The 25,409-nt window shown below is 42.6% G+C and overlaps 1 protein-coding gene across 1 annotated transcript; it reads right to left on the reverse strand.

Annotated features, from left to right (window-relative positions):
- Positions 1-1,987: 1,987 nt before the first annotated feature.
- On the reverse strand, positions 1,988-21,705 carry LOC134442415 (deleted in malignant brain tumors 1 protein-like). Its single transcript, XM_063192586.1, has 14 exons — positions 21,530-21,705; positions 21,286-21,324; positions 18,698-18,904; positions 17,886-18,062; positions 10,588-10,968; positions 10,430-10,471; positions 9,643-9,790; positions 8,921-9,129; positions 8,384-8,559; positions 7,251-7,532; positions 4,523-4,635; positions 3,795-3,912; positions 3,340-3,469; positions 1,988-2,882 (listed from the first exon to the last, which is right to left on the reverse strand). The coding sequence occupies exons 1-14, from the start codon at positions 21,597-21,599 to the stop codon at positions 2,839-2,841; spliced, it is 2,136 nt and encodes a 711-aa protein (XP_063048656.1). The 5' UTR covers positions 21,600-21,705; the 3' UTR covers positions 1,988-2,838.
- Between the last annotated feature and the right edge of the window lie 3,704 nt (positions 21,706-25,409).

Consider the following 25,409-nt stretch of genomic DNA (forward strand, 5'->3'; position numbering starts at 1 on the left):
CACTTATTTAAAAATAATGGTAACCGGTTCATACAGATTAATACCGTTCCTCAAACTAAAATAAAAAGTAATTATTTTCTGCTGAGGTTCATGTCCTGTGTGACATCTGGCATTCTCTGACTGAATGGAGAGAGAGCTGTGGATTACAAAGTCTCCACTCCACATCTTAAATAAGAGAAACCACTGTCATACAAAAGGGCAGAGTTTCCATTGCATCATTGTAAGACATTGCAGAGAAGCGCATGTAAAGCGCACCGAGAATGTTCGGCGTTATTGGGCATCCATGGCCGCTTCAAATATGCCCAAACTCACAATGTCCATCATAGCGCTCCCTGTGACCCAAGTCAGTGTGGAGCGCGCATTTTCATCATTGAGGTTTATTCTCCGCTTCTCCGCTTAGGTCGTCCCTGAATGACAAAATTCTGGAGGATATTCTTTTCATCCGCTTGAATAAACAGTTTGGAATGTAGGCTGACTCATTTGCACTTCCGTCTTTCTTGGATAATTAACGTCAGTTAGGCCTATGGGGAGTAATCAGCTGACAGGAACGAAATTAACCGTTCCGGGAACAATATTTTTTTGTTCTAACCGGTTCGGGAACGTCAATTTATTGGTGGAACCCATAACCGGAAACGTTATAATTCCGTTTCTGTTCGGAACGGAACGTTTGGAAAAAAATAACGGTTCAAAGCCCTGGTTGTAGTCAAGTATTGTAGTTTATCTTATTCATACTGACAAAGCTAACATGATTATGTTGACATTATTATTGACAAACCCTGGTATGGGATGGGATAGGTCAGAGGTGACTCAGAGAACCACTTGGGGAACAGGTGAACACTGAGCTAGCATGTTTAGAGACTGACTGCGTACCTGAGGACACTTGGGACTTTTGTGGACCTGTAGGCTACTTTGTACCTTCATCATTTAATGTATTTGTCAGATACATGAGGGACCCTAGGGACTCGAGGGACCCCAGGATAGATGGCCCTGGTGCGAGGGACCCCAGGATAGGTGGCCCTGGTGCGAGGGACCCCTGTGTTGCGTCACACTTCGGATGGGTGGGCCCAGGCTACCAGTGATGAGTGAAGCATGGATTGGTAGGGGTGCTGGATGGGAGAAAGATGTGGAGATAGATATGGCATGTGAGGGACACCCAGAGTGTGTGACGTGCAGGCCTGTAGGTTGCTGGTGGAGAATGCAGTGTGAGGGTGTGATCAGGGTGTGGGTAATAGTATGCCCTGACTGTCACAATGAGCCTGACTGTGGGTGGTCAGAGCCCGTTTGGTGGTCTGTAGAATCTGCCACTCTACTACCCTTTGCTACAATGATGATTGATGCATACAATATATAGTATAATGTATAGCATAAAGTATAATGTAGGGCCTACAGGCCAAATTCCATGGAAAATAATAACACCTTATGGGCCCAGAAAGCCAAAGGTTAGTTGACACCCCCGTGTGGTAGGGACGTGTTAGTGCACCTTTCATTTGATGTTTCAGCTTTCAGGCACATCCCAAGGTTGGAGGAGGACCATTGATTGGGACGTCTCCCTGCCATTCCTTTCAGATGGCTTTTATCCTGCATGGGTGCTATATTCTCTATAAACTATGTGTACATGAGTAGCACAAGTAGCAATACAGGCCAAATGAAAACTATGAAAACTTAAATAAATAGTTTTCATGTTCAATGATTTAGTTAGTGGATCACCAACACTGACAGAAAACACACACAGGAAACAAGAAGGATCACTGCACACAGGATTTTGCTGATTTTTTAATTATTTGTGAACAATGCATTTTGCTTTGCGCTTCGTCAGATGCGTTGTTCACGATTAATAAAAAAGCAGTGAAATCAAGTCCACCAGTGTGCGGTTATTCTTCTGGTTTCCTTTGGATTACTGATGACTGCACTTCACCAGCACCTGGAACCTGGCTGTGCATGGGAGTTCCAGATCTTTGAGAAAATACACACAGACAACGTGTTGCCTTTTGGATTCCTTTAATAATCATTTTAAAGTACATAGAAGGAAAAAAGAGCAATACAATAATTTCATCATACATGGGTTTCCCGTTTGTAAACAATCCCTGGCTGTGCGCCCCTGGCTGTGCACTCTTCAACCTCTGATTGTTGGAAACTGCTGTCACTCAAACAAAGGACTCACGTGGTTGGCTGTTTAGCATCGTGTCCCTCCTCACAGCACGAATGTTTGTAAATGGGAAACCTATAGTATATATTAGAGATGAACAGGATCCAAGATCCGGTTCCGGATCCGGCAGGATAATAGGGTTTTTCAGACTATCCGGATCTGGCATTATCTTAAGCAGCGGATCCGGTATCCGGCAGTTACCTAAAAATCAGGATCTGGGGCATCTCTACTTTTTATGTAGCCTAGGCTTTTCAGTCAGTCTTTCACAGCCCCAATCGCTGCATGGAGTGAAAGCCCTTTGGAAGCGGCCGTTGAAGGCAGTGTGGCAATAAGCCAATCAGTCTTAAAAATAGTTTGCGCCAATGTAATAAAAAGGGCCCACGTGTGCGAGTTGGCTATGTGTTTCAACCCTTTCTTAGGATCCGGTATCCGGTTCCGGATCCGGCAGGATCTTAAGCAGTGGATCTGGTATCCGGCAGGATCCTAAAAATCAGGATCCGGTGCATCTCTAGTATATATAGAGTGCTTCTGGAAACCTACTGTATATATAGAGTTCCATAGAGTGCTTCTGGAAACCTACTGTATATAGAGAGTACCATAGAGCGCCTCTGTGGCAGACATGATTGGTTGATAGTTGAGGAGGAAAAGATATGATTGATTAGTTTGGGCTGATGACATCGTCAGTGGGTTCTTCAGGCGTCTGCCTTTGCCACCAAGTCCTCCAGCTGCTCAGGATCTGAACACACACACACACGCACGCACGCACGCGCACACACACACACACACACACACACACACACACACACACACACACACACACACACACACACACACACACACACACACACACACACACACACACACACATACACACACACTGGTAAATTAATGGCTTAAGTACAACACTATAGTACACAATATTACATGGTTACACATTCCAGTTTCTAACTCCACAAAAACAAGGCAGAAAGACTTACAATAGGGTGTAACATTGTCAAATGTTCTATCAAACAGCTTCCTTGGCGGAAGTCTGTACTCTCTGAGTGCATTTTTAGTTGTCAGTATTATTTGTCATCCGTTGCTAGCCTGATAAACCAGCCTAAATGTAAGATTGGACTCGCAGCCAAAAAAAGAAGCTGGCGTCCAGCGGGTGGCGCTGGTTTACTAGGCTAGTACGTTGCAGGTCCACTGACCTCTGAACTTGATGGGCCCCAGCACCATGGTGGTCGTGTCCAGCTGAGGGTCCAGTTGCCTGGCAACGCGCCTGCTGCGGCAGCCCTGCCGGCACCGGGAACCGGGGTCACCGGAGGCACAGATGACCACCTTAGATAGATAGATAGATAGATAGATAGATAGATAGATAGATAGATAGATAGATAGATAGATAGATAGATAGATAGATAGATAGATAGATAGAGAGATAGATAGAGAGATAGATAGATAGATAGATAGAGAGATATATACTGTAATTGTATATAGGATTTACATTTAATTTTTTTATTTTAATCTACTTTGTATGCTTTGTCTTTTTGAGTCTAGTCTTGTCTTTGTGTGCTATTGTAACATGGATATACTAATACAGATCCAGATATACAGATGACCACCTTGTTTAACATGAATATACTAATACAGATCCAGATAGATATACCTTGCACCGCAGGTAGACCGAGGGGTACGTGCGGAGGAACGTGAAGGCTCGGAAATGGAACCGAGCGTAGTAGTTAGAACCGCTCGTGTAGGAGTAGTACGTGCTGTCCGCCGGGCACCTGGAACAAGGGAGAAAGTAACCCACAAGAAAAAACACAACTGTGTGCGTTAACAACAAGAGAGTAGGTGAAACGTAGGCCTACTTCATTGTAACAAATGTCCCCATTGAATTAAGCGTCTCGATTGCCCCTCCATAGTTGACGTGCTACATGCTTTACACCCCCTGACCCCTACCCTCAGAACCCCTATGTGATTCACACAAGAATAAGAATAAGAATAAGAATAAGGAATAAGAAACAATACAGAGAAATGTAGTTGTGTGCCTCACATAGCCATTGAATAGAACTACGTAGATGATCTGTGTTTCTTAATGGGGGCTCTACAGCCTCCCAGGGGGCATTGGGGGGGCCTAAGGGGGCGCGTAGAAGGGGTGCATTAGTCTATTTTATTCTTCAATGCTAATTGGGACAATGGCAGGCTTATGATGAGGTCAAAGGGGAGTTGGCAGGATTATGATGAGGTCAAGGAGGCGTTTGTTCAAAAAGGGTTGAGAACCACTGCTCTGGAAAGTGTGGCCAGACTGGTATGTCCCTTCCCACAATCCCCCATAGTCACAGATAGTCGTAGAAAAACCCAGATGAGTGAAATGTAGTTGTGTGCCTGACATACCCGTTGAGCAGCAGGTAATGTGAGTGTTGGTGCTGGTCGTCATCAGGGGTTGGTGAGGCCACACAGGTGTCCAGGAACACCACGAGACTGCTGTCTGGCTCCCCAAGCCTCACCTGAACACACAGGTGCAGCACATTTATCACAGTAGAGCCTCACCTGAATACACAGCACAGTTAACACAGTAGAGCCTCACCTGAACACACAGGTGCAGCACAGTAGAGCCTCACCTGAACACACAGGTGTAATACATTTGGCAAAGTAGAGCCTCACCTGAACACACAGGTGCAGCACAGTACACCTTCACTTACAGATGCAGCACATTTACTGTAGTAGTGTAAATTCAACAGTAGAGCCGCACTTGAACATACAGCAGAGGTGTCAAAAGTAGAAGTAAATTCATGGTGTTAAGTACAACACTAGCGCATGATAGAGGTGTTACACCATTTACACTCCATTGTACCTAATGAGGTAGATAGACTGTGTTGTTGCTGAAAAACACTAACATCCTAACAAGAACCCACCACAAACTTGTTCCCAACCAGTGCAGAGTCAGCTGATTGTAAGAAAAGCACTCGTGCCTACTGGTTACTCAGATAAGTTACCTGAGTTGGAAGGAAGCCGTGTTTCTTTTTTTCTCTTTTACTTTTACTTTTGATACCTCTGATATACAGTTGAGGACGATATTATTAGCCCCCCTCCTGAAATTAGATATTTCTCTTGATTTCTCAGTAAGAATGACCATTATTAACCGTTTCTGTTATTCTGGAAACAAATACACTGATGGAGATAATGTTCAATGAGTTGAATTTGGATTTTTCTATTGTTACGATGAGTTTAAACAAAAAAGGGCAAAAATGACAAGGACAAAATTATTAGCCCCCTGATCATTAATAGTCAATATGACGCCATTTATGAACCAAAACTGACAACAGGCTCTGATAAGTTGCTACCTAGGTTGGCACATGCCCCACTAGGGATTTTGGCCCATTTCTTCACTGAAAAGTGTTCTAGCTGGTCCAAATCGCATGGATGCTGAGCATAGACATTAACCACAGACTCTCAGTGGGATTGAGGACTGGACTATGAGCGGGTGATTCCAATATCATGGTTTTAGTGTCCTTGAAGAACCTCTGAACTAATCTAAATGTATGCTTTGGGTTACAATGTTGTTGGAAGACCCAGCAATCCCGATTCAGACCCAGACTCCCTGTGTCTGAGGCTGAATAACAGACTAAACTTGATGCCCCACCACTGTGTGTAACTGTGGAAACTGCTTGGCCTCATTAGACCAAAGAAGCATTGGACACCTGCCTAGATGATTGTTATTGACCTGGCCTCACCTGGAGTTTTTTTCCCCCACCAAGAAAGACAGTTGTTAGGGCTTGTCATCATATTGGGCTTTGGGGCCATCATCACAGAAGAACCCTTTTACTAAAGGCAGTGCATATCAGAGTGTTATTGAGCTTTGCCTGTGAACATTTGAAAGTCAAAAATGAGTTTTGAACATCTCTGCTTTCATCTGATGATATTCAATTGCACCTGCTTTGATGCATGAATTCTGCTTCTGTCAGGTGAAGAAAGGGATAGGCCTTGAATCGTTATAAGATGGTTTCCACAATTAAACATGGTGGTGGATGCATCATTCTGTGGCAGCCTCAGCCACAGGAAACCTTGTTTGGGTGTACGGCACCATAAAAACTGAAAATTATGATAGAATGTGGAAAGTGACATTGCAAAAATATGCTCATAGAGGGAGCTAAGATCTTCACTGGATCTTTCAATAAGATAATAACCCAAAACTTGCATCCAAAATAGTTCAAATGTTCTTCAAGGATACTAAAACCATGGTCATGGAGTGGTTCAGATCTCAATCCTTTAGATAGTATTTGAAGAGTGCTGAAAATGAATGTCCATCCTCAACATCCATGCCATTTGGACCAGCTTAACTATTTGCGATGAAAAAAATGGGCCAAAATCCCTGGTAGGACATGTGCCAACATAGTTAACAACTAATCAAAGTGCCTGGTGTCAATTTTTTTTCATAAATGGCACTGTATTGACTATTAATGATAAGGGGGCTAATCATTTTGTCCTTGTCATTTTCACAATTTTTTTGTTNAAACTCATTGTGAAAATGGAAAAGTCCAAAATTAACTTATTGGAAACTATCTCCATTGTGTATTTGTTTCCAGAATAACACACATTTATTAATAATGATCATTCTCAATGATCAATGAAGAGATATGTCTAATTTCAGGAGGGGGGCTAATAATATCGTCCTCAACTGTACAGGTACAGTACAATTAGGAGTGCAAATTCAACAGTAGATCCTCTATACTACAGGTAGGCCCGTCAATCGGCCTATTCACTCTTCGCCGAAAACACTGAATTAGAACATAACAACATTGCTATGACTATAAAGAAAGAGAATCTTAGGTAACCACAATTAAGACTTGATCATTGCTATTTTATGTGACAATAAGGTTATAACAGAGGCTCTGCGCTAAGGGATTAAGAGAGTGGGGGCTGAGACTATGTCTGATAGGCACAGCCCCATGGCTACCACTTTCACCCCACTAAAACTCACCTGTGTGTCCCAATACTTTCGAGAACGAGGGGAGGTTCGTACGAACGGACTATGAACAGAGTGGAAAATGGCCGGAAGCGAAGTACAGTAGAAATGGGATGCTTACTGTAAATTCAACTTCTCACTCCTCTATAGCCTCACCTGCACATACATGTAGTCGCCCAGAGACACATAGTAAGGGTCGGCGTGAACTTGGTCGTAGAAGTTACTGGAGGTGTAGAAGGCCATGGAGGTGTTGAAGAGGCCCGTCCCGGTCACGTTGAACTCTAGTCGGTTGTGGGCCACGTACATGACCTGTGACACGGCGTCCTTCTCCATGTGGCACCCCACGGACAGGTGCAACTGGGGCAGGTAGGTGATGTCCTGCGTGTCGTTTGGGTAGGTGCGGACGTCGTTGGCATACACCACCCAGCCATTTTGGATCTGAATATGGAGGAGAAAAGAGCATTAGGAGCCAATGGGCCCTTCTCAAAACCTAGGGCAGTGTCCTTCCAAGTGTATCAGCCTAATTAGTCACACCCAGTGATTGGATACTCTTTATTAGTCACACCCAGTGATTGGATATTCTGTAGAGTTCACCAAAGAGTATCCAATCACTGGGTGTGACTAATTAGGCTGATACACTTGGAAGGACACTGTCCTAGGTTTTGAGAAAGGTCCACTGTGTTGTCAGTGAGTAGGGGTGGATTCCAATATGCAGACTCCCGTCCTCCCTTGCTCACTTGCCTCCTCGTGGCCTCGTGAAGACAGAATTGTACATCAATATCTCGCAAAAGCTCAACTGTAATATAATTTTCTCATTTGCAAACAGGATGGTGAATGAAGTTCAAGTTCAAGTTTATTTAGCTATATTAACGGTATAAAAATACAGTTGTTAGGAATGTTACTTGGTGTGCTGCTCACACAACAACACAACAAAAGAATAGTCCCCCAAAAGTTGTTGTGGCTAGGCTGACAGTGGGGAAACTTTATTGGTTTCTCCACGGAGGTGGGGCATCTCAGCTTTTGCTGCAGACAAATGAGTGGAGTGCTGCAGCAGTAACATTATTAATATTTGCTAATAATTGTTAAAGAATCAAGAAAAACAAATGCACCACAACTTTAAAACTCGTTCCGGCGCCCTAGCCCTACGTACTACTGTATATATGTGACATCAGAGGTCTGTACTCAGTACCTTTCTGTGTGACCTGCATTTATACACCTATGTTGTCTAGCCTATCTTTCATAGCACCTTATGTACTATATATGTGACATCAGAGGTCTGCACTCAGTACCTTTCTGCTGGTTCCACATTGTTTGAGATGGAATCTGAATGTGACCTGGGAGCTGTTCTGAGTTGGGCGACAGTTGGGATCGTTAACATACAGATCATCTCCATGGAATCCTTCAGAACTCAGGAAAGACAGAGAGATGGTGATGGTCATGTGGCTCCGAGAACACTCGACATTACCTGATAGAGAACAAAAATAGCAAGAGTTAAGACATTTTAAAGTTTTAAAATGTTACATTCTGGGAATGTTCCTCTAGTCTAGACACTGTATGAATGGGCATTGTTGCCCACATACTTCCACATTTCTTTGTATTTACCTTTTATTTATACAGGTGTAATTTAAAGAAATATTAATTCATCTTCTACTCATTTGAATGACTGCTGTTATAGAATAGAATATACTATACTAGAATAGAATAGAATAGAAAAGAATAGAATAGAATAGAATAGAATAGAATAGAATAGAATAGAATAGAATAGAATAGAATAGAATAGAATGGAATAGAACAGAACAGAACAGAATAGAATAGAATGGAATTACCTTTACTCGGTGACAGAGAGCTAATGAACTCAGCACGGAATCCTCTGCTAACCAATGAGGAGTCACTTCTGAAGAGTACTGTCATGTGATTGGAGGAGGAGTGGAAGGCGTCCGCTGTGGAGTTGGCACAGAGGCGACCCAGCTGACTGGAGCTTGTTGAGGGACCATCATAGACGCTGATGTAGTCACAGTCACAACATCCCTCCAGCCTGCAGAAACCAGACGGATATACTAAGAAGCTGGCTCAGGAGTAAACCAGGCTAAGTTAAGAGGTAAATCATCTAATAGAAGAGCCTGGAGTTCACAAGAATATGAGGCCTCCAGGCTCTCTATGAGATGAGTTACCTCTTAACCTAAGCTGGTTTACTCCTGAACCAGCTTCTTAGTATAGGCTCCAGACCTCAGGGGTTAAAAATACATATTATAAAAATATTATAAGAAAGTTTAAGTTATGTGAGTACTAACTAACCCAAAGGTGGCATACAGCTCCATATACGGTAAGGGCCTTTTTCAACAGTGTGCTATGGTTTACATTCATTTGCATTCATAATGTAGAATTTTGCTGTTTTGCACAGCACATATGTGATTGGAAGTACCCATGTAAGTAATAAACTCTACTCATGCCATTGCATCTGGCCTTGTGTGAAGACCTTATGGATAAGATGTGGGTGACAGAGAGGACATTTGGACAGTGCAGTGACCTATCCCCCCACCGCACTTACTCCAGATCTGTGAAGAGAAGCAGAACCCTCTGGCCAGGGGGAGCAGACAGCCTCCACACACAGTAGGCGTTGTCATGGTAATAGTTTGGGTAGTAGGGACTGGAGAAAGATCCAGAACTACTCAGATCTCCACACGGTGGGTTTGTAACTGAAATTAAAGGAACAAGCTGATTAATTAATTAATTAAGCCAATTGGAACCAATTTGGATTGGAGACAATTTTGGTCCCCTAGGTAGGAGAAATTCTTTCTCTGCATTTATCCCATTTGGACTAGTGAATCACATTGAAGTACACACACTAGTCCGTAGCAGTGGGCTGCCTGCTGGGCGGCGCCCGGGGAGCAATGTGGGGGTTAGGTGCCTTGCTCAAGGGCACTTCAGCCGTGATTCGGTCGGGCACTGAACCGGGAACCCTTGGGTTGCCAACCCAGTGCTCTAACCACTGAGCCACGACTGCCCCACTGGTGGCATATTGAGAAGGTATTCACAGATCACAGCTTTCAAATGTTGCAGTCACACACACGCACGCACGCACACACGCGCACGCACACACACACACACACACACACACACACACACACACAGAGTGGATGACCTTAAAACCACATGAAAGGAAACTGCACCAAATTTTGGGCCCTATGTATAAACCGGTCATATGGAGGAGACGGAGGAGTGAAGGATGCTTCGGAAGGTACAAGCTTTTGATGATTTGCTATTCGTACGAGTTGTTTCATACAAATGCATTCAGTATTTTGTGAATTGCATGAAAATATTTGAGAAATACTTACTTGGAGTTGTAGGAGCTGGAGTGGGTTGAGCACTGGACACATCTGTAGGAAACATACAGATAGGTTAATACAAATAGGCCTAATCAAGAAAATACATTCGTAATGATTATAAAGTTAACATGGAAACCATGCTGTGCTACATTTGTTAAGAAATATACCTGCACAGTATGCAAGATGGCAAGTTGAAGGTCTCACTAGTTCATAAACGGCATAGTTTCCTGGACACATTTTCACCCGGATGTATGTCGATGCGAAGTGGCAACAACCATTTGTCCAGCTTCCACACACCTCCCTAGTGACGATACCATCCTCTTGTCTTGGGTGTGTGCCATTCAGCCACAGGGGTGCATTAGTACCACAATGACCTTCAGGCACACAGCTGTCTGGCATGCGGACACTCTGCCCCTGATAGAACATGCGGTACCAGCCGCGCCACTGGACGTGTTGGTCACACTTGAGGTCTGACTGGTCCTGGTTGGTGGTGGCCCTCCAGGTGTCATTCAGGACCGTGTAGTGGTCACAAGGTTCTGGCTCTTGACCTGCCATGGTGTACAGGAACATGGGAAACACATTATGGGACATCACAGAGATTAAGGCTAAGTGTAGATCAAAACACGTTTCAAATAAAAATTGATTTTCTCCTTTGCTTTGGCTTGAAACAGAAATTACAAATCCTCACACCGTCTTGCACACCAACTTTTCATCACAGAATGACATCTATTTGAATAATTAAAAGTACGCTACAAGCACAAAAGCCACAAAACAGAAAGAGAAGATACCACACCATACTGCCTACTTGTTAAAAAAAAATGCCACCTGAACCACACAATGAGACTCAGAACCCCCTTAATTTTAAAAAGTAAAATAGACGGTAGCACTTCACCATAATCTTCCGCTATTAATGGTAATAGTTTGTTGTGCATCTATAATGCTGTTATAAGCATTCATATATCGTTATTTAATCAATTGTATAACTTACTAAACATTTGCTGATGACAATAATGTGTTACTAAATGTTGAACTAAAAAGATTTCAACTACTGCATTTTAGTTATGCAACTATAATTCTATTATAAACATATTATTGAATCAATTTTAAAATATTAACTAGGAAATTGTTGATAACAACAATAGATTTCTAAATAATTAATTAGAAAAATTTTAAGTGTTCAGTTAAGAATTTTAATTCTATTGACGATAACATTGTAAAATATTTGTAATAATTATCCAATTATCCATGGATATGAAATATCAAGAAAATATAACAATCCTCCACTGTGAGTCTTAAACTAATGATCTATTATGCAACTTTAAAAATAGATTAAACACTTGCATATAATACTGTAAGTCAATTGTATAGGCTACCTAAATCTGTAACCAATTTCATTCCAAATAGCAATCAGTGATTCATATTTTGCTTACAAGTTTATTAATCAGTTAATAATAATAATAATAATAATAATACATGGGATTTGTGTAGCGCTTTTCAAGACACCCAAAGCGCTTTAAAGAGCATAACATAAAAAAACAAAAACACATAGGCCTACATTCAGACATACAAAACTCAACAAAAATAAACGGTATGGAAGGTCTTGTGTCCATGATGTTATGGAAACTGTGGTGGAGGGGGGTTGACTGAGGACACGAGTCGATGGAAAATTAACTCCCTTGTGCATGGTCATTGGTCAGTGGGTGCGATGGATACAATTTCCGTACTCTTTTGCGCATGGTCAGTGGGGGGCCACACCATGATGGATAATTTGTGGCCAAATTAACTGCAGCTGTTGGTCAGCAGTAATTGCTGGGGGTAGTTAAGGACAACTGACAAACATTCACGCTGTCCTATGACCTGTTCCACACTCCGACCCTCGCGGAAGTGGCATTGCATGCTTCCCTGATGCTTCCAATACTGACCGTAGAAGAAGAATACAATTTCCGTACTCCCCTCGCCATCATTTCGTACTACGCTGTTATGACGTCAGTAAGCCCTCCTGTCTCTACTCTCCTTGGTCCAAACCTCCAGGTGCAGCGATCGATGGAACGGGCGTCGGAAGCAACAATGGAAGCCATCCCTCCCAGCAGCAGGAGTTGAGGAAAGCAGCCAGCCACATCGACGGGCCAGCACACGTGTTTCTGAAAGGCCGTCCATGCACGTCCACAACCAGACATCGGTGGCAAGTAGTTCATCCGACCGTCCAAATAAGTCACATTGTCCGAAGCTTTTGTAATTTTGAGAGGGTGGAAGAATTTAAATGAGTGGAAGAGAACGAGCAGCGGCTGCTAAAACACGCCAGCATCCAATCACCCTCATTCCTAGCCTAGAAATCTAGACGCCCCTAGCGACCGCAAATTGAATTTGCTCCCGGGGGCAGTCTAGCGAGTAGCATCCAACTGCAGTTTGCAGAAGTGGGCAGGTCTGGATTTCTGAGATCCCGCCCCTCCCATTTTGGATCTCGCCCCTCCTATTTTTCCTATTATAGTAGTCTGTACTGTCCCACACCATCCCGACGTCACCCTATTTGAGAATTTGCGCCAAATGTCTTCTCCTGCGAATGCATACTAGGCCTACACTATTCTATGCACACAGCTTGTATCGTGTCTCGTCGTTTGGAGTGCTAAATAAATGTATTTACTAAACACTGGACATAGAATCATTCATCAATCATAATAGGATATTCGATGGCGGTAGGCCCAAGTGTAGCACACCAGCATATTGATGACTCTTATAGCTGCTTTGGACAATAATAATGCCTATGTAGGTTAATTGCGGTGTGAAGTGGTTTGTATTATGTCTCGTCGTTTGTTAAGTAAATATATTTAGGCCTACTAAACACTGGACATAGAATCATTCGTCAATCACAATAGCGCACCATATTTGAGAAATGGACCCAAATTATCTGGCGAATGCAGTAGGCTTATTCTATGCACACAGCTTGTTATCGTGTCTCGTCGTTTGAAGTGTTAAGTAAATATATTTAGACCTACTAAACACTGGTCATAGAATCATGAATCAATAGCGAATGCGTTACCCTGTATTCTATGAGATTGTATCGTGTCTCGTCGTTTGGAGTGTTAAGTAGGCCTAAATAGGCCTATATTTAGGCTACTAAACACTGGACATTGAATCATTCATCAATAATAGTGAATGCGTAGTTGGCTACACTGTATTCTATGCACACAGCTTGTATCATGTCTCGTCGTTTGGAGTGCTAATTAAATATATTTAGCCTACTATATATATTTAATTTTAATTTTGTACGTTCCAATTGCATGAGTGTTTATTTCCATTTACATAGAATAATTTGTCCTTGACCTTACTTTCTCTTTCATAGTAAAGGAGAAGATTGAAACGGTCTCTGCAACTGCTTTAGGTTCCATTGATTTAATGATAATGTTAAGCGCTGTTAGACGGTTAAAAACAAAAGGTTAATGCTAAATGTGTCAGGGTGTCAGTTTGGAAGCGGGGCAGATGCACGAAGGATAGGCCTACCAAAGGCTACTGCAATGGCCTGCTCAGAGTCCAGTCACCAATCCTAAAGAGATTGTGGCGACAGCATCCAGGCTTTGGGACTTTGAAGAATGTGCTCATGCTTTTCAATGATGGGTAGGCCTATGTTTAATTTCGAGCGGATCACACATGGAGTAGCCTAATTCGCCACTGCACAGGCGTTTTACTGCCTACTTAAGTTTTCTTGTAGTAGCCTACCCATCTTTCGAATTTTAGAAACTCACCAAATATCTGGTCTTCAAACTAAGATACTAAGAAGAGACACTTAATATTAATTCAAATTAGACCCATGCGTTAACAAATACTACATGTAGCTTATATTAGCTAATAATAATAATAATAGCTTATATTAATTTCCCTCGGGATTAATAAATTATACTAAACAGGTTCGCGTGCTGTTCATCGCGCGGTTCACTCAAAGCTCCCCGCTCGTGTTTCCTACACTCACCAAACCATTATACATTAGTGGAGTAGAGAGAGTGGATCTACGATTTTATTTGTGAAAACTCTGCGTCTCTGCTCTGCACGGTGCAGTGACTTCCAGAGCTATTTTTCTTCCCATGTAGAAGCTTAGCGCTGCCGCTGAATGACAAGGGGGAGGCACTCGATGTGCTCAGGGGGGAGGAGGGAGATGTGATCCAGACCTGCCCCCCGCCCTGCACACTGCAGTTGAACATACTTGAGTCTAGCGGACCCCGGTCGTTTAGCAAGGCAGAAAGTTATCCGATGACAGGGCCCATCAAATCGCGAGGGGGGCCGGGCTACCTAGTAAACAGGAAACTTTCTTCTAAGAAACATGGTGGCCTCCGTGCTACGTACAGCACGAAAGTGTTTAATTAATTTAAAAAGCCTGGATGATAATATATTTCGTGGCTGACATGGATTGATGTAATAATACACCATGAACTTATCGGACACAAATAGATCACAACACATTACCATTTGATCATTCGATGTTTTAAACTACCTCGGTAAGCTAATTTGAGCATTTTACATAACCAGATAGTCACAAGCTATTATCAGACCACTACTATGAAATTGCTGCCCCAATTTCTAATAAGACACATGCCATTAAAAACGAGACATTTGGGAGCTTTGAAAGTCTTTGAGTAGCTTACTAAATAGATGGGAATGACACCTAGTCTACCAAGCTAGTGGCTAGCTAACCTGTCGTCAATAACACAGAGCTAGGTATCCAGCCTTGTATTATATGCCTGCCCCAAATTCTAATAAGATCCATGTCATTAAAAACGAGACATTTGGGAGCTTTGAAAGTCTTTGAGTAGCTTACTAAATAGATGGAAATGACACCTAGTCTACCGAGCTAGCGGCTAGCTAACCTGTCGTCAATAACACAGAGCTAGGTATCCAGCCTTGTATTATATGCCTGCCCCAAATTCTAATAGGTCCATGTCATTAAAAATGAGACATTTGGGAGCTTTGAAAGTCTTTAAGTATCTTACTAAATAGATGGGAATGACACCTAGTCTACCGAGCTAGCGGCTAGCCAACCTGTCGTCAATTACACAGAGCTAGGTATCCAGCTGTGTATTAGTTATGGGTATACACAGGGCTGTAGTACTCGAGACCGGACTCGGAGTCGAAACTGTCTCGGACTCGAAACTCTTTTGACACGGACTTGTCTCGGACTTGACTATTCTGGTCTTGGACTTGTCTTGGACTCTACAAAGGTGGTCTTGACTACAGCCCTGGGTATACAGCTAGCTAGCTAACACCGAACATGCCATGTTGACAACAATCATAAATATAACCATTTAACAAGCCCCAAATAGCTCAACATTTCGCTGGTTGATCAAGGAGGGCCGTGTGGTTGAAAACGAGGCATTTTTGAACTGTGTAAGTGAAAACACGATTTATTAGGAAACGTGTTTGTGGCTGTGGTGATCACACGCATTCACTGCTGTGACGGCTCGGAGTTGCCGCTTCACAAGACAGCTGTGACGTTACACAGAAGTGTGTGGGGATTGGTTGTTCCTAGAGGTGTGTCGTTCATGAACGAGCCGGTTCTTTTGAACGGCTCCCTGAAGTGAACGATGGGAACCGGATCACAGCTGGGGGAGCCACTCGACCGTTATTTCATTAATTTTTCATTCATTTTAAGCACGTGACCTCGACCAGAGTAATTCAATTTGGGAAAAAACACAATTGTTTACCTCAAAGAGAGGCAAAAACGGTCTTTAGAAGCAGGAGAATAGTCAGTTGTTGTTTGGACAAAATAACCTTGAGATGGAGTCAAAATATTACATTCTTAACACTGAATACATCATTTAAAAAAGAGCCAAAAGAGCCAGTTTTTTGAACGGCTCTTTGAAAGGAACGAGCCACTAAGATCCGTATCCCGTCAAAGAGCCATAAATCCCATCTCTAGTTGTTCCACCATCCTATTGCGTGACGTTGAGTGCCAAGACAACCGTTTATCCCGCCCACACTCTCTCCCAACTCCCCTAGACCCCTGTACAGCTTTTTGCTGTACGGGTCTGGCTCGCTAGGCTACCTCATTCCGGAAAGGGTTTATGGTACTGTAAACATTAAAGGGACACTGTGCAGGAAATGGTCAAAAAAGGTACTGCAACTATGCTTCTCATTGAAACTGGGCTGCCCGTTGCCAAATTTGATCTTTACATGAAAGTTTACTAAGTAATAAACAAACATTTCCTAGTATGATCCAAGTAGTCATTTTTGCAGCTAAAAATGGCTATTTTTGGAAATTCAAAATGGCGGACCATGGAGAAGATCCCCCTTTTCATGTATGAAAAGTGCAATTTTTCTAGTCATAATGAATACTTAGAATTTGATGCTGATGGTAAGTATTCATGAAAAAGGTAACATTAGTGAATGGGCAGCATGAATTCTGGAAATAAACAACTAAAAATCTCACACAGTGTCACTTTAAACTATTAAAAAATATGTGATTTACAAGTTATCAGCTATATATTAGTAAAATATTAATTTCGAATTTTTAATTTTGAATAAAAAGTATGCCATAAAAAGCGTTGAGTACACTTCTATGACATTTTATTGTTACTTGAAGTTCAGTAAAAGAATATTAACTTCATGCTTCTTTGGACTACATTGAAACATCTTAAGTCTGTAAAAAGTGTATCATATTGTAAGTATTGTAAATATATAAACAGGTATGCTTCAAGTATGTTTACAGTATACTCCCAAGTAAATGAAATAAAATAGATGTAATATTATAATCCACAATTTTCTCAGCCATAGGTCACATTAGAGATATGCATGCATAGTATAGGCCTACCGGTAACTGACATTTACAGTCATTACAGAGATTTCAGATATACATGACCATCGTCATGACGGTGGGAACATGGTCTTTTTTTGTGGGCTCTGGAAATTCTGCCACAACTCCTCCCAGGCTGCCTTCCACTCCTCCTCCAACCACCTGACTATCGTAAAGAATAGAAAAGAATAGAGTAGAGTAGAGTAGAGTAGAATATATAGCCCAGTAAGGAATAAAGGTATCTGGATATTCCAATGTCCATGTATTATTTAATCAGTGTTTGAATGACTTTAAGTCTGTGAGGGGCCAAATAAACTTTGCATTTGTTCTCTGGCCTCAGGTTTGAAATGGCCCTCCCTCAACTGATGATTTGAATTTGCCCTTGCCATTGGGTCATTCAATATGACCTCACTTCCTGTAAATTCCCTGTAAATTCAGATGTTGGCCTTTGTTAGGGTCTTTTTCTTTGTCTGTACCTGTCCCTGTTCACACCTTGGAAAGGGGGAGAGTAGGCCTGGATATGGGCACTAGTGGCCTGGCCTACTCTTTTTCAAGCCAATAAACCCGTGCATTTCTGTATTCCAACTACTAAACTGGATCTGGTCTTTACTATTAAATAGTAGTTAAACTTAGATACTATCAGGAAGTTTGTCATGGCAGTCACTGCCCCTGCTGCCAGCTGCTCACCTTCGATGCCATGGCATGTGCTATTGCAGGACAGCTCGTCCAGGAAGCGGTTGCCGTTGCCAACACAGCCTGTCCAGATGAACTTCCTGCATCTCTTTTGCTGGGCGTCGTAGTAATAACGCAGATACTGACCAAAACACTCCCCCGAAGTCTTGGGTAGGTGGCAGGCCTTAGATTCTGCGAGCGAGTTTTGATTGAAAAATTGGAAAAATAAATAAGTTAATTTCACAATAAATAAGTAAATAAATACATTTATTTCTCAAAAAAATGTGTTTTTTGTTGTAATGCATTGTGCTTTTTGGCCACTATGTGGCAGAAGACATTTAGGATTCTGACTACATGTGATTTCTTTTATCACTCCTCCTGAAACTGCCTCTACCATCGTCTCAATGGTTGTTTGTTTTGTTTGTTTTTCTTTAATTTACCTTCCCACTTCATTTTGAGGCTGGGTGACTGAAAAATGTAAACAATAGATGAATAAATGAAATGAGTAAGCAACCTTAAAGAGGCTGAGGTGATTCTGAAGAGAGAGACCACCCTATATGCCTTCCTGGGTTCAAAATGTCAAGTTTTACTATACAGTGTATAGTGGATAAGAGGGGACATTTACAGTTTAGTTTGATTGTTTGGTTGTAGCCCAATGGAGTTTGGTGTGACAAATCTACCATATACAGTAGGCTACTAATTCGTAGGCAATTGTATACAACCTAAGAAGAGCGACAACAGAGCTCTAGTAAGCTACCTGTGTTGGAAGGAAACTATGTTTCTTTTTTTCACATTTACTTTTGACACCTCTGCTCAACTGGCAGTACCTGGGGAGGGGTATAGAGCGTTAGCGTTGGCAGAGCAGTTCCGTATGCAGTCCCTTTCAGACACAAAGCAGTTGGCGTTGCCTCCACTGCCGAAGTACTTGAACGGGTAGCACTTGTCCTTCACAGCGTCGTAGTAGAGGTAGATCATGAACAGTCCATCTTCATTTGTTCCCTCATCCGGGGGAAGGAAACATAATTCAGGTTTACCTGGAGAGTTACATTACAATACATTAGATTATTATTTATATTATTACATTATTACATACATTATCAAGACCAGATTGTCAAAGCAAAGAGCTAATTGACTGAGAAGACAACTCAAGTTTGCTTCCAACTAACATGAAAATTAGGTTAGGTGAGGCGGTTTGTATGAGGTATGGTCAAAGTGAAGATTGATCTCAAATGTTTCAGCACATGTCACATTTTCATGTATGCCTGTCAATAGAGACATGTTCAGCACTGGGAAAGAAAGATGATTAAAACCAACTGCTGCAGTGAGAGTTTGTAGTGTTTGCTACCTCTTACTTTTGCCAATGTTTAATTGTCTATTAAAAAACACCCACATCTTGTCTTTAAAGGGTAAGTTCAGCTAATTTCAATATGCAGTTGTAATGCTAACAATACCCTTGTCAGTACCTGAGATTTTTTTTGTTTGTTCTTCAGCCTTTTCAAAGATCCTGGTCATTGTAATGGGGGCAGGTGTTTGTTTACATTTCAAAACATCATCTTGATGTATTCCCAAAGACATCCAAAACGTTTAGCAACATCAGCAGACAACTAGAAAACAGCAATACCAATGGGGGAAATATTTGGAGTAGGCCTATGTTAAGATTTTTTAAAATGAAAGCAAACACCCGCCCCCATTAGAATAGCTCATATCTCGGAAAGGGCTGAGCCACAAAATGCAGCATCACCGGGTACTGTCAAGTCAAGGTTAGCATGAGCAATACAACAGCATATTGAAATTGGCAGGAGTGCTCCTTTAAGGCAACAGTAAAACATGTCATGTATGGCTACTGGAGGAGAGCTACAAAGATTTAATGACGCTGTAGCAGGTACCGTATATGAAGTGAAGTGAAAGCTTAACTGGGAAGCTCCAACTCCCATCTGTCATTGTGACACAGCACTCCACAGCATGCATTACAAGTGCACAGGGCACACAACAAAATTGCATTTATGCCTCACCCGTGCAAGGGGGAAGCCCCCAAGGGCGCTTGAAAGGGAGCAATGCGACGGTGCGGTGCCATGCACAGGGTACCTCAGTCATGGAGGAGGATGGGGGAGAGCACTGGTTATTTACTCCCCCCACAAACCTGGCGGGTCGGGAGTCGAACTTTGGGCTACAAGTGTGATGCCCTAACCGCTTATGCATGACAAACCTGGCGGGTCGGGAGTCGAACTTTGGGCTACAAGTGTGATGCCCTAACCGCTTATGCATGACTGCCATATACAGTAGAAGCCTCTTTGGGGAGCGTGTCTATAGTCACATAGCCCAATGGTCCCTGGGGTGGGCTGGACGCATCACAGGGGAGGCGTGTGACATCTGATTTTGTGATTTTTATATACCGGTACATAGTTATAAACATTATATTATTAATTGTCATAAATTTGATTAGCATAGGAGATGAACACACATCTGCATTCCACTGCAGTCCCTCTTTGCTTTATCTCACCAGTCACCTTTCCATTGAAACTGACGCCCTAACCGATTATGCATGACTGCCATATACAGTCAATCCGGAAAGTACTCACAGCGCTTCACTTTTTTCACATTTTATTATCTTACAGCCTTATTCCAAATGCTACAAATGAATCTCTGTTGTCAAAACCCTACACAAATTATTCCATTATGACCATGTGAAAAACAAGTTGTCTTGACAGTTTTGAAAATTTGGAATAAGGCTGTGAGATAATAAAATGTGAAAAAAGTGAAGCGCTGTGAATACTTTCCGGATTGACTGTACAGTAGAAGCCTCTTTGGGGAGTGTGTCTATAGTCACATGGCCCATTGGTCCCACATCACTCACGGTGCTTACACACTGCAAGCGTGAGACGTCCACTTAACATGTCCGGTATGAGTCTGAAACGGTTAGAATACATGAAAACAAATCAAGCCCTGCACACAGGAGTGTGGTGTAAACGCGGCGCATGTCCGGCCCCCGTATTTGTGCATTGTTTAACCAAAATGTTGAAAGGTAAGAGAGAAATATCATTGCATGCATTCCTCATTCAAAACTTGTGCTTTGTTTTTAACCAAAGTACTCCGTTTATCTGCTGGTACTGCACACAGCTGATGTAGGATAAAATTCCGGTAAATGACGTTTCATGCTCTGGCTTGCGCAGTGGGGCATTGTGGGATAAAATTACGTGTAGGATAGTTTTACAGAACACCGCCAGAAATTTTGCCCCCCATGAAAGATTCGAATTTTGGGCCCCGTTAAGGGCCCCTGTCAGTGCTGTCAGGGCTTGGGCCTTTAGAATCTGTAACACCTTTCCTCCACTAGCGGCAGGACCCATGTGCCTAACCATTAGGTCACGGCTGCTTCAGAAGTAAATCAGACCTAAATAAGCGGTGTGGTGTTCAGTACCTGCTGATGTCTGAGTTGCCCATCCTGGCATCTCTGTCACTGGTGCAGCGGTAGAAATTAGATATTCCAAAATTATATAGATCACACGTCATTATACATCACAATAAATGCTGTTTAATAATAATAATAATAATAGTAGTTAATAATAATATTAGTTTATTATTAATAATAATAATAATAATAACAACATCATCATCATCACTTCTTACATAACATAGGACATCATAGAATATCAAAAGCTCACCTTGAGCCGTGGCCACAGCAACATAAGAGCAGCAGAGCATCAGCAATGTGAACCTCATTCTAAACTCCATCTCTCTTCTCAGCTGGAGAAGCTTCTGGTCTCAGGCTCCTCATGCCAGGACTTATATCCTCATCTTCAACAGGACCTCTCCCTACTACTGTCATAAAGACACCCAGAGAATGATGGAGACACCCACACCTGTATAAAGGTGAATTCTTCTTTTTGCTTGTGCAATTGCAAATCATTGACAAAGCTTTAGTTATTTTAGGGCAGGGCATAGTGGATTCTGAAGGCTGGGAGTCAACATGACATGACTGTGTAAGAGTACAAACATACAGGTACTGGCCATATAATTATAATATCATTAAAAGGTTTATTATATATTGCTACTTTTGGCATTTTTCAAATTATATTCAAAATGAATCCTTTAAAATGAGCCGATTATGCATGATTATTGATTTAACTTTTATTCTCGAATTCTCCATCATATCGTCATTTAGCCCTCTCCCGTCTGTAAAATGGTGCAGTCCAGTTGTGGCAGACGCGCGATGCATTGAATCAAAGAAACACTCACTAAGCTTCAGTGTTCAAAATGCTAGGCGGACAATCAGAATTCTTATGAACGCGTTTGGATTATTCAACCAAGAGGAAGATTTTAACAGTCAGCCTACAGTTCCCTTTTTCTGTTTAAAATCTCTACTTTTGTTATCTCATCGTATATTTCTGAGAGTCTGTAACTACCACCCCCTTGGTTGGTAGCCTATTATAAATGTCAAAGATGAAAATCGATATATGATCAATGTCAAAGTAGCTTACGGGTAGAGAGAAACGAAATTTCAATTTCTTTGTATGACCTGTGCATATGAAGAACACTGACAGCTGACAGCTGACAATAAAAGCTGACTTGACTTGACTTGATACTTGTCCACATTTCCACATTGTCCTCAATGTGGAAATTTGTCTTCAGTTTCACCACATACATTTAAACAATTTTAACATTAATCTCACAATACGCAAATCAAGCATTCAAACACTGTATTTGTACAAAGCATACTATTTTCTCATGTTACCATAATATATATATATTTTAAAAAAATAATAGGCCCAAGTTATTTAAAAATGAACATACATTAGCATCAGTGGGGTTGTTTAAAAGAAAAAAAATAGCTGAGAAGTAAAACAATATATATCTTTGATCAATATAGAGTAATAATAAATAAATAAGTAAATGTGGTGAATTTTGGGTGATGTTTAAGACAAAAAAATAATATGAAATTGATAAAAGAGAGTAGTTATTATAAGACCAGAGGAAAGTGAAAAGACAACCAATGTAATTTGACATACACAAGGAATAGACAGTCATGGTCATCTCGTTGTACAGCAGCCAAGAATGCAAGGCTACACACACAAGGACCAGACAGCCATGGTCATCTAGTTGTACAGCCAAGAATGCAAGGCTGCATAAGGTCACACTGATAACCTAGGCCCATGAGGATGGAGAGCGGGACACGTTCACACATGGACATACACAAGGGAGAGAAAGAGAGGAACAAGGATATGTTCCCATGAGAAAAACGGAAGCAAAAGACAACATCACACTGTTTAGTTTGAGGTTTGTTCCGAGTCCGGCCCTCCTGCCGGAGACCTGCCTGCCTGTTCCCGCCTCTCCGGCTCCAGCACCTGGCCCCGCCTCTCCTGCACCTGGCCCTGCCTCTCCTGCTCCAGCTCCTGCCTCTCCTGCTCCAGCTTCCGCCTCCCAATGTGTCACAGTCTATCTTAGTGAAACAAGCACCAGTATTTCACTTACGCATGTATTTCACACACTAATGTGTGTGTGTGTGTGTGTGTGTGTGTGTGTGTGTGTGTGTGTGTGTGTGTGTGTGTGTGTGTGCATGTCCGTATATTGCTGCGTGTGTGTCTGTATGAATGAATGTCTGTGTGTGTGCTGCTAGTGTATTCATGACATGTCTCCCAGGTGTGTTACTAACCTCCCCACCATCCAAATAGATTTTTGCTTTCCACCAGGCTAGCCTACATAACTTTTTTCGCGCCGAGCCCTACTCGGCTTTAGTTTCGCCTCACCTCATAGTCAATTTTACAACACTACACCAACTATCTCGCAAAAATAACCTTTTCTGCTGCATCCGCAGACCTAATTATGGCCAACTCTACCTGCGCCTGCAGTGATCTAGCTAATGCTAATGAAAGACTAGCCAAAGCCAACATGACGATTGAAACACTTAGAAGTGACATTCGCCGGCTACGTTGCGAGGTAGTCATAAAATCCCATAACACCACGTTGAAACACCAAACCAGTAATACTAGCGCCAACCTAACTACACTATCTTTTCTCCCAGGCCACAGCAAACACCAGCCGAAGTCCCCCCCGAATCCACCGTGCTCCACTCCCGTCGCGCGTCGTAGCTGGACGGAAGTGGTTAACGGCGGCAGGGGAGTACTGCAGAAATGTTCACCACCTCTAGTGACTAGCAATCGTTTTTCTGTACTTGACACAGTCATCGATGCAGAAACTGACCCTGTCCCCCCCTCCCACCAGGTGCCCAAGCCTCTACCACCAAGAGTGCGACCCAGTAGCCACCGGACCCTCGCTACCCCCAGGCAAATCACCCGAGAGCAGCCTGCCCATTCAGAACCCCGGCGACCATCAACAGTCCTCATAGGATCTTCGATGGTTCGCCACGTAACCCTACGAAACGCCCAGACGTGGTGCCTACCTGGAGCTCTCGTAGCCGATGTCCAGTCGAATGTGCCGGACGCGCTGTCACAGTATCCTACTGCCACAACTCTCATCGTCCACGCAGGCTCCAATGACATCCGGCTGCAGCAGTCTAAAAAACTTGAGTCCGATTTCCTCTCCCTTATTAATACCCTTCGCAGCACTGGAAAAAAATACGCTATCTCAGGCCCCATCCCCTCTGTTTGTTTCTCTGCCTTCCAGTTCTCCCGAATCCGCCAACTGCACGTCTGGCTGATGAGACACTGCCGCCAAGAAGCCATTCCCTACGTTGACAACTTCTCCGCTTTCTGGAACCGCCGAAACCTCTTCACACGAGATGGAAGGCACTTAAACAGATCTGGTGCTCGTCTCCTCGCGACCAACCTGGAGCTGACCCTCGAAGCCCATCGGTCCTTGGATTGACTAACAGGTGTTTCAAATCCAAAGCACTACACCAACTTAGACACTGCGTGCCCAACAGAGAGTACTCCACTAGCTATCCACGCTGTCACTACCCGTAGGAAAGCTCGCAGATGTAGACCCTCTGGTTGTGTACACAACAACCTAATTACGATTGCACCTGAACGCATAAACAATAGCTCTACTACTTTGAATGTTAATGCTGCATTACTTAACGTGCAGTCCTTGACCAACAAAAGCTTCGTAGTAAACCAGCTGGTCTCGGACAAAAACATAAGCTTTATGTTTCTTACCGAAACATGGCTTAAAGACGACGGGGCGGCTACCTTTATTGAGGCTTGTCCTTCCGATTACAAATTCCTTCACGCCCCGAGACCAAATAAACGAGGCGGAGGCGTAGCCATACTTTTCTCCAACAAATTTAATTGTACTAAGATGAATCTGGGCTCTTTCTCTTCATTTGAATACATGGCAATGAGGGTCCAAGCAAACCTCAAACTGATTATTATTGTTCTGTACCGTCCACCGAAATTCTCTTCGTCATTTCTATCTGATTTCTCCACCTTCATGTCGGACGTACTTACTAACTATGATAAAGCAATAATTGCTGGCGACTTTAATATCCACGTATATAAATCAGATGACGCAATAGCCAAGTCTTTCTTAGACACATTAAATGGATTCGGTCTCGTCCAGAATGTTACTGAACAGCCTACCCATCGG

Source organism: Engraulis encrasicolus, unplaced genomic scaffold, assembly GCF_034702125.1.
Source record: "Engraulis encrasicolus isolate BLACKSEA-1 unplaced genomic scaffold, IST_EnEncr_1.0 scaffold_154_np1212, whole genome shotgun sequence".
In the NCBI taxonomy this organism is placed as follows: Eukaryota; Metazoa; Chordata; class Actinopteri; order Clupeiformes; family Engraulidae; genus Engraulis; species Engraulis encrasicolus.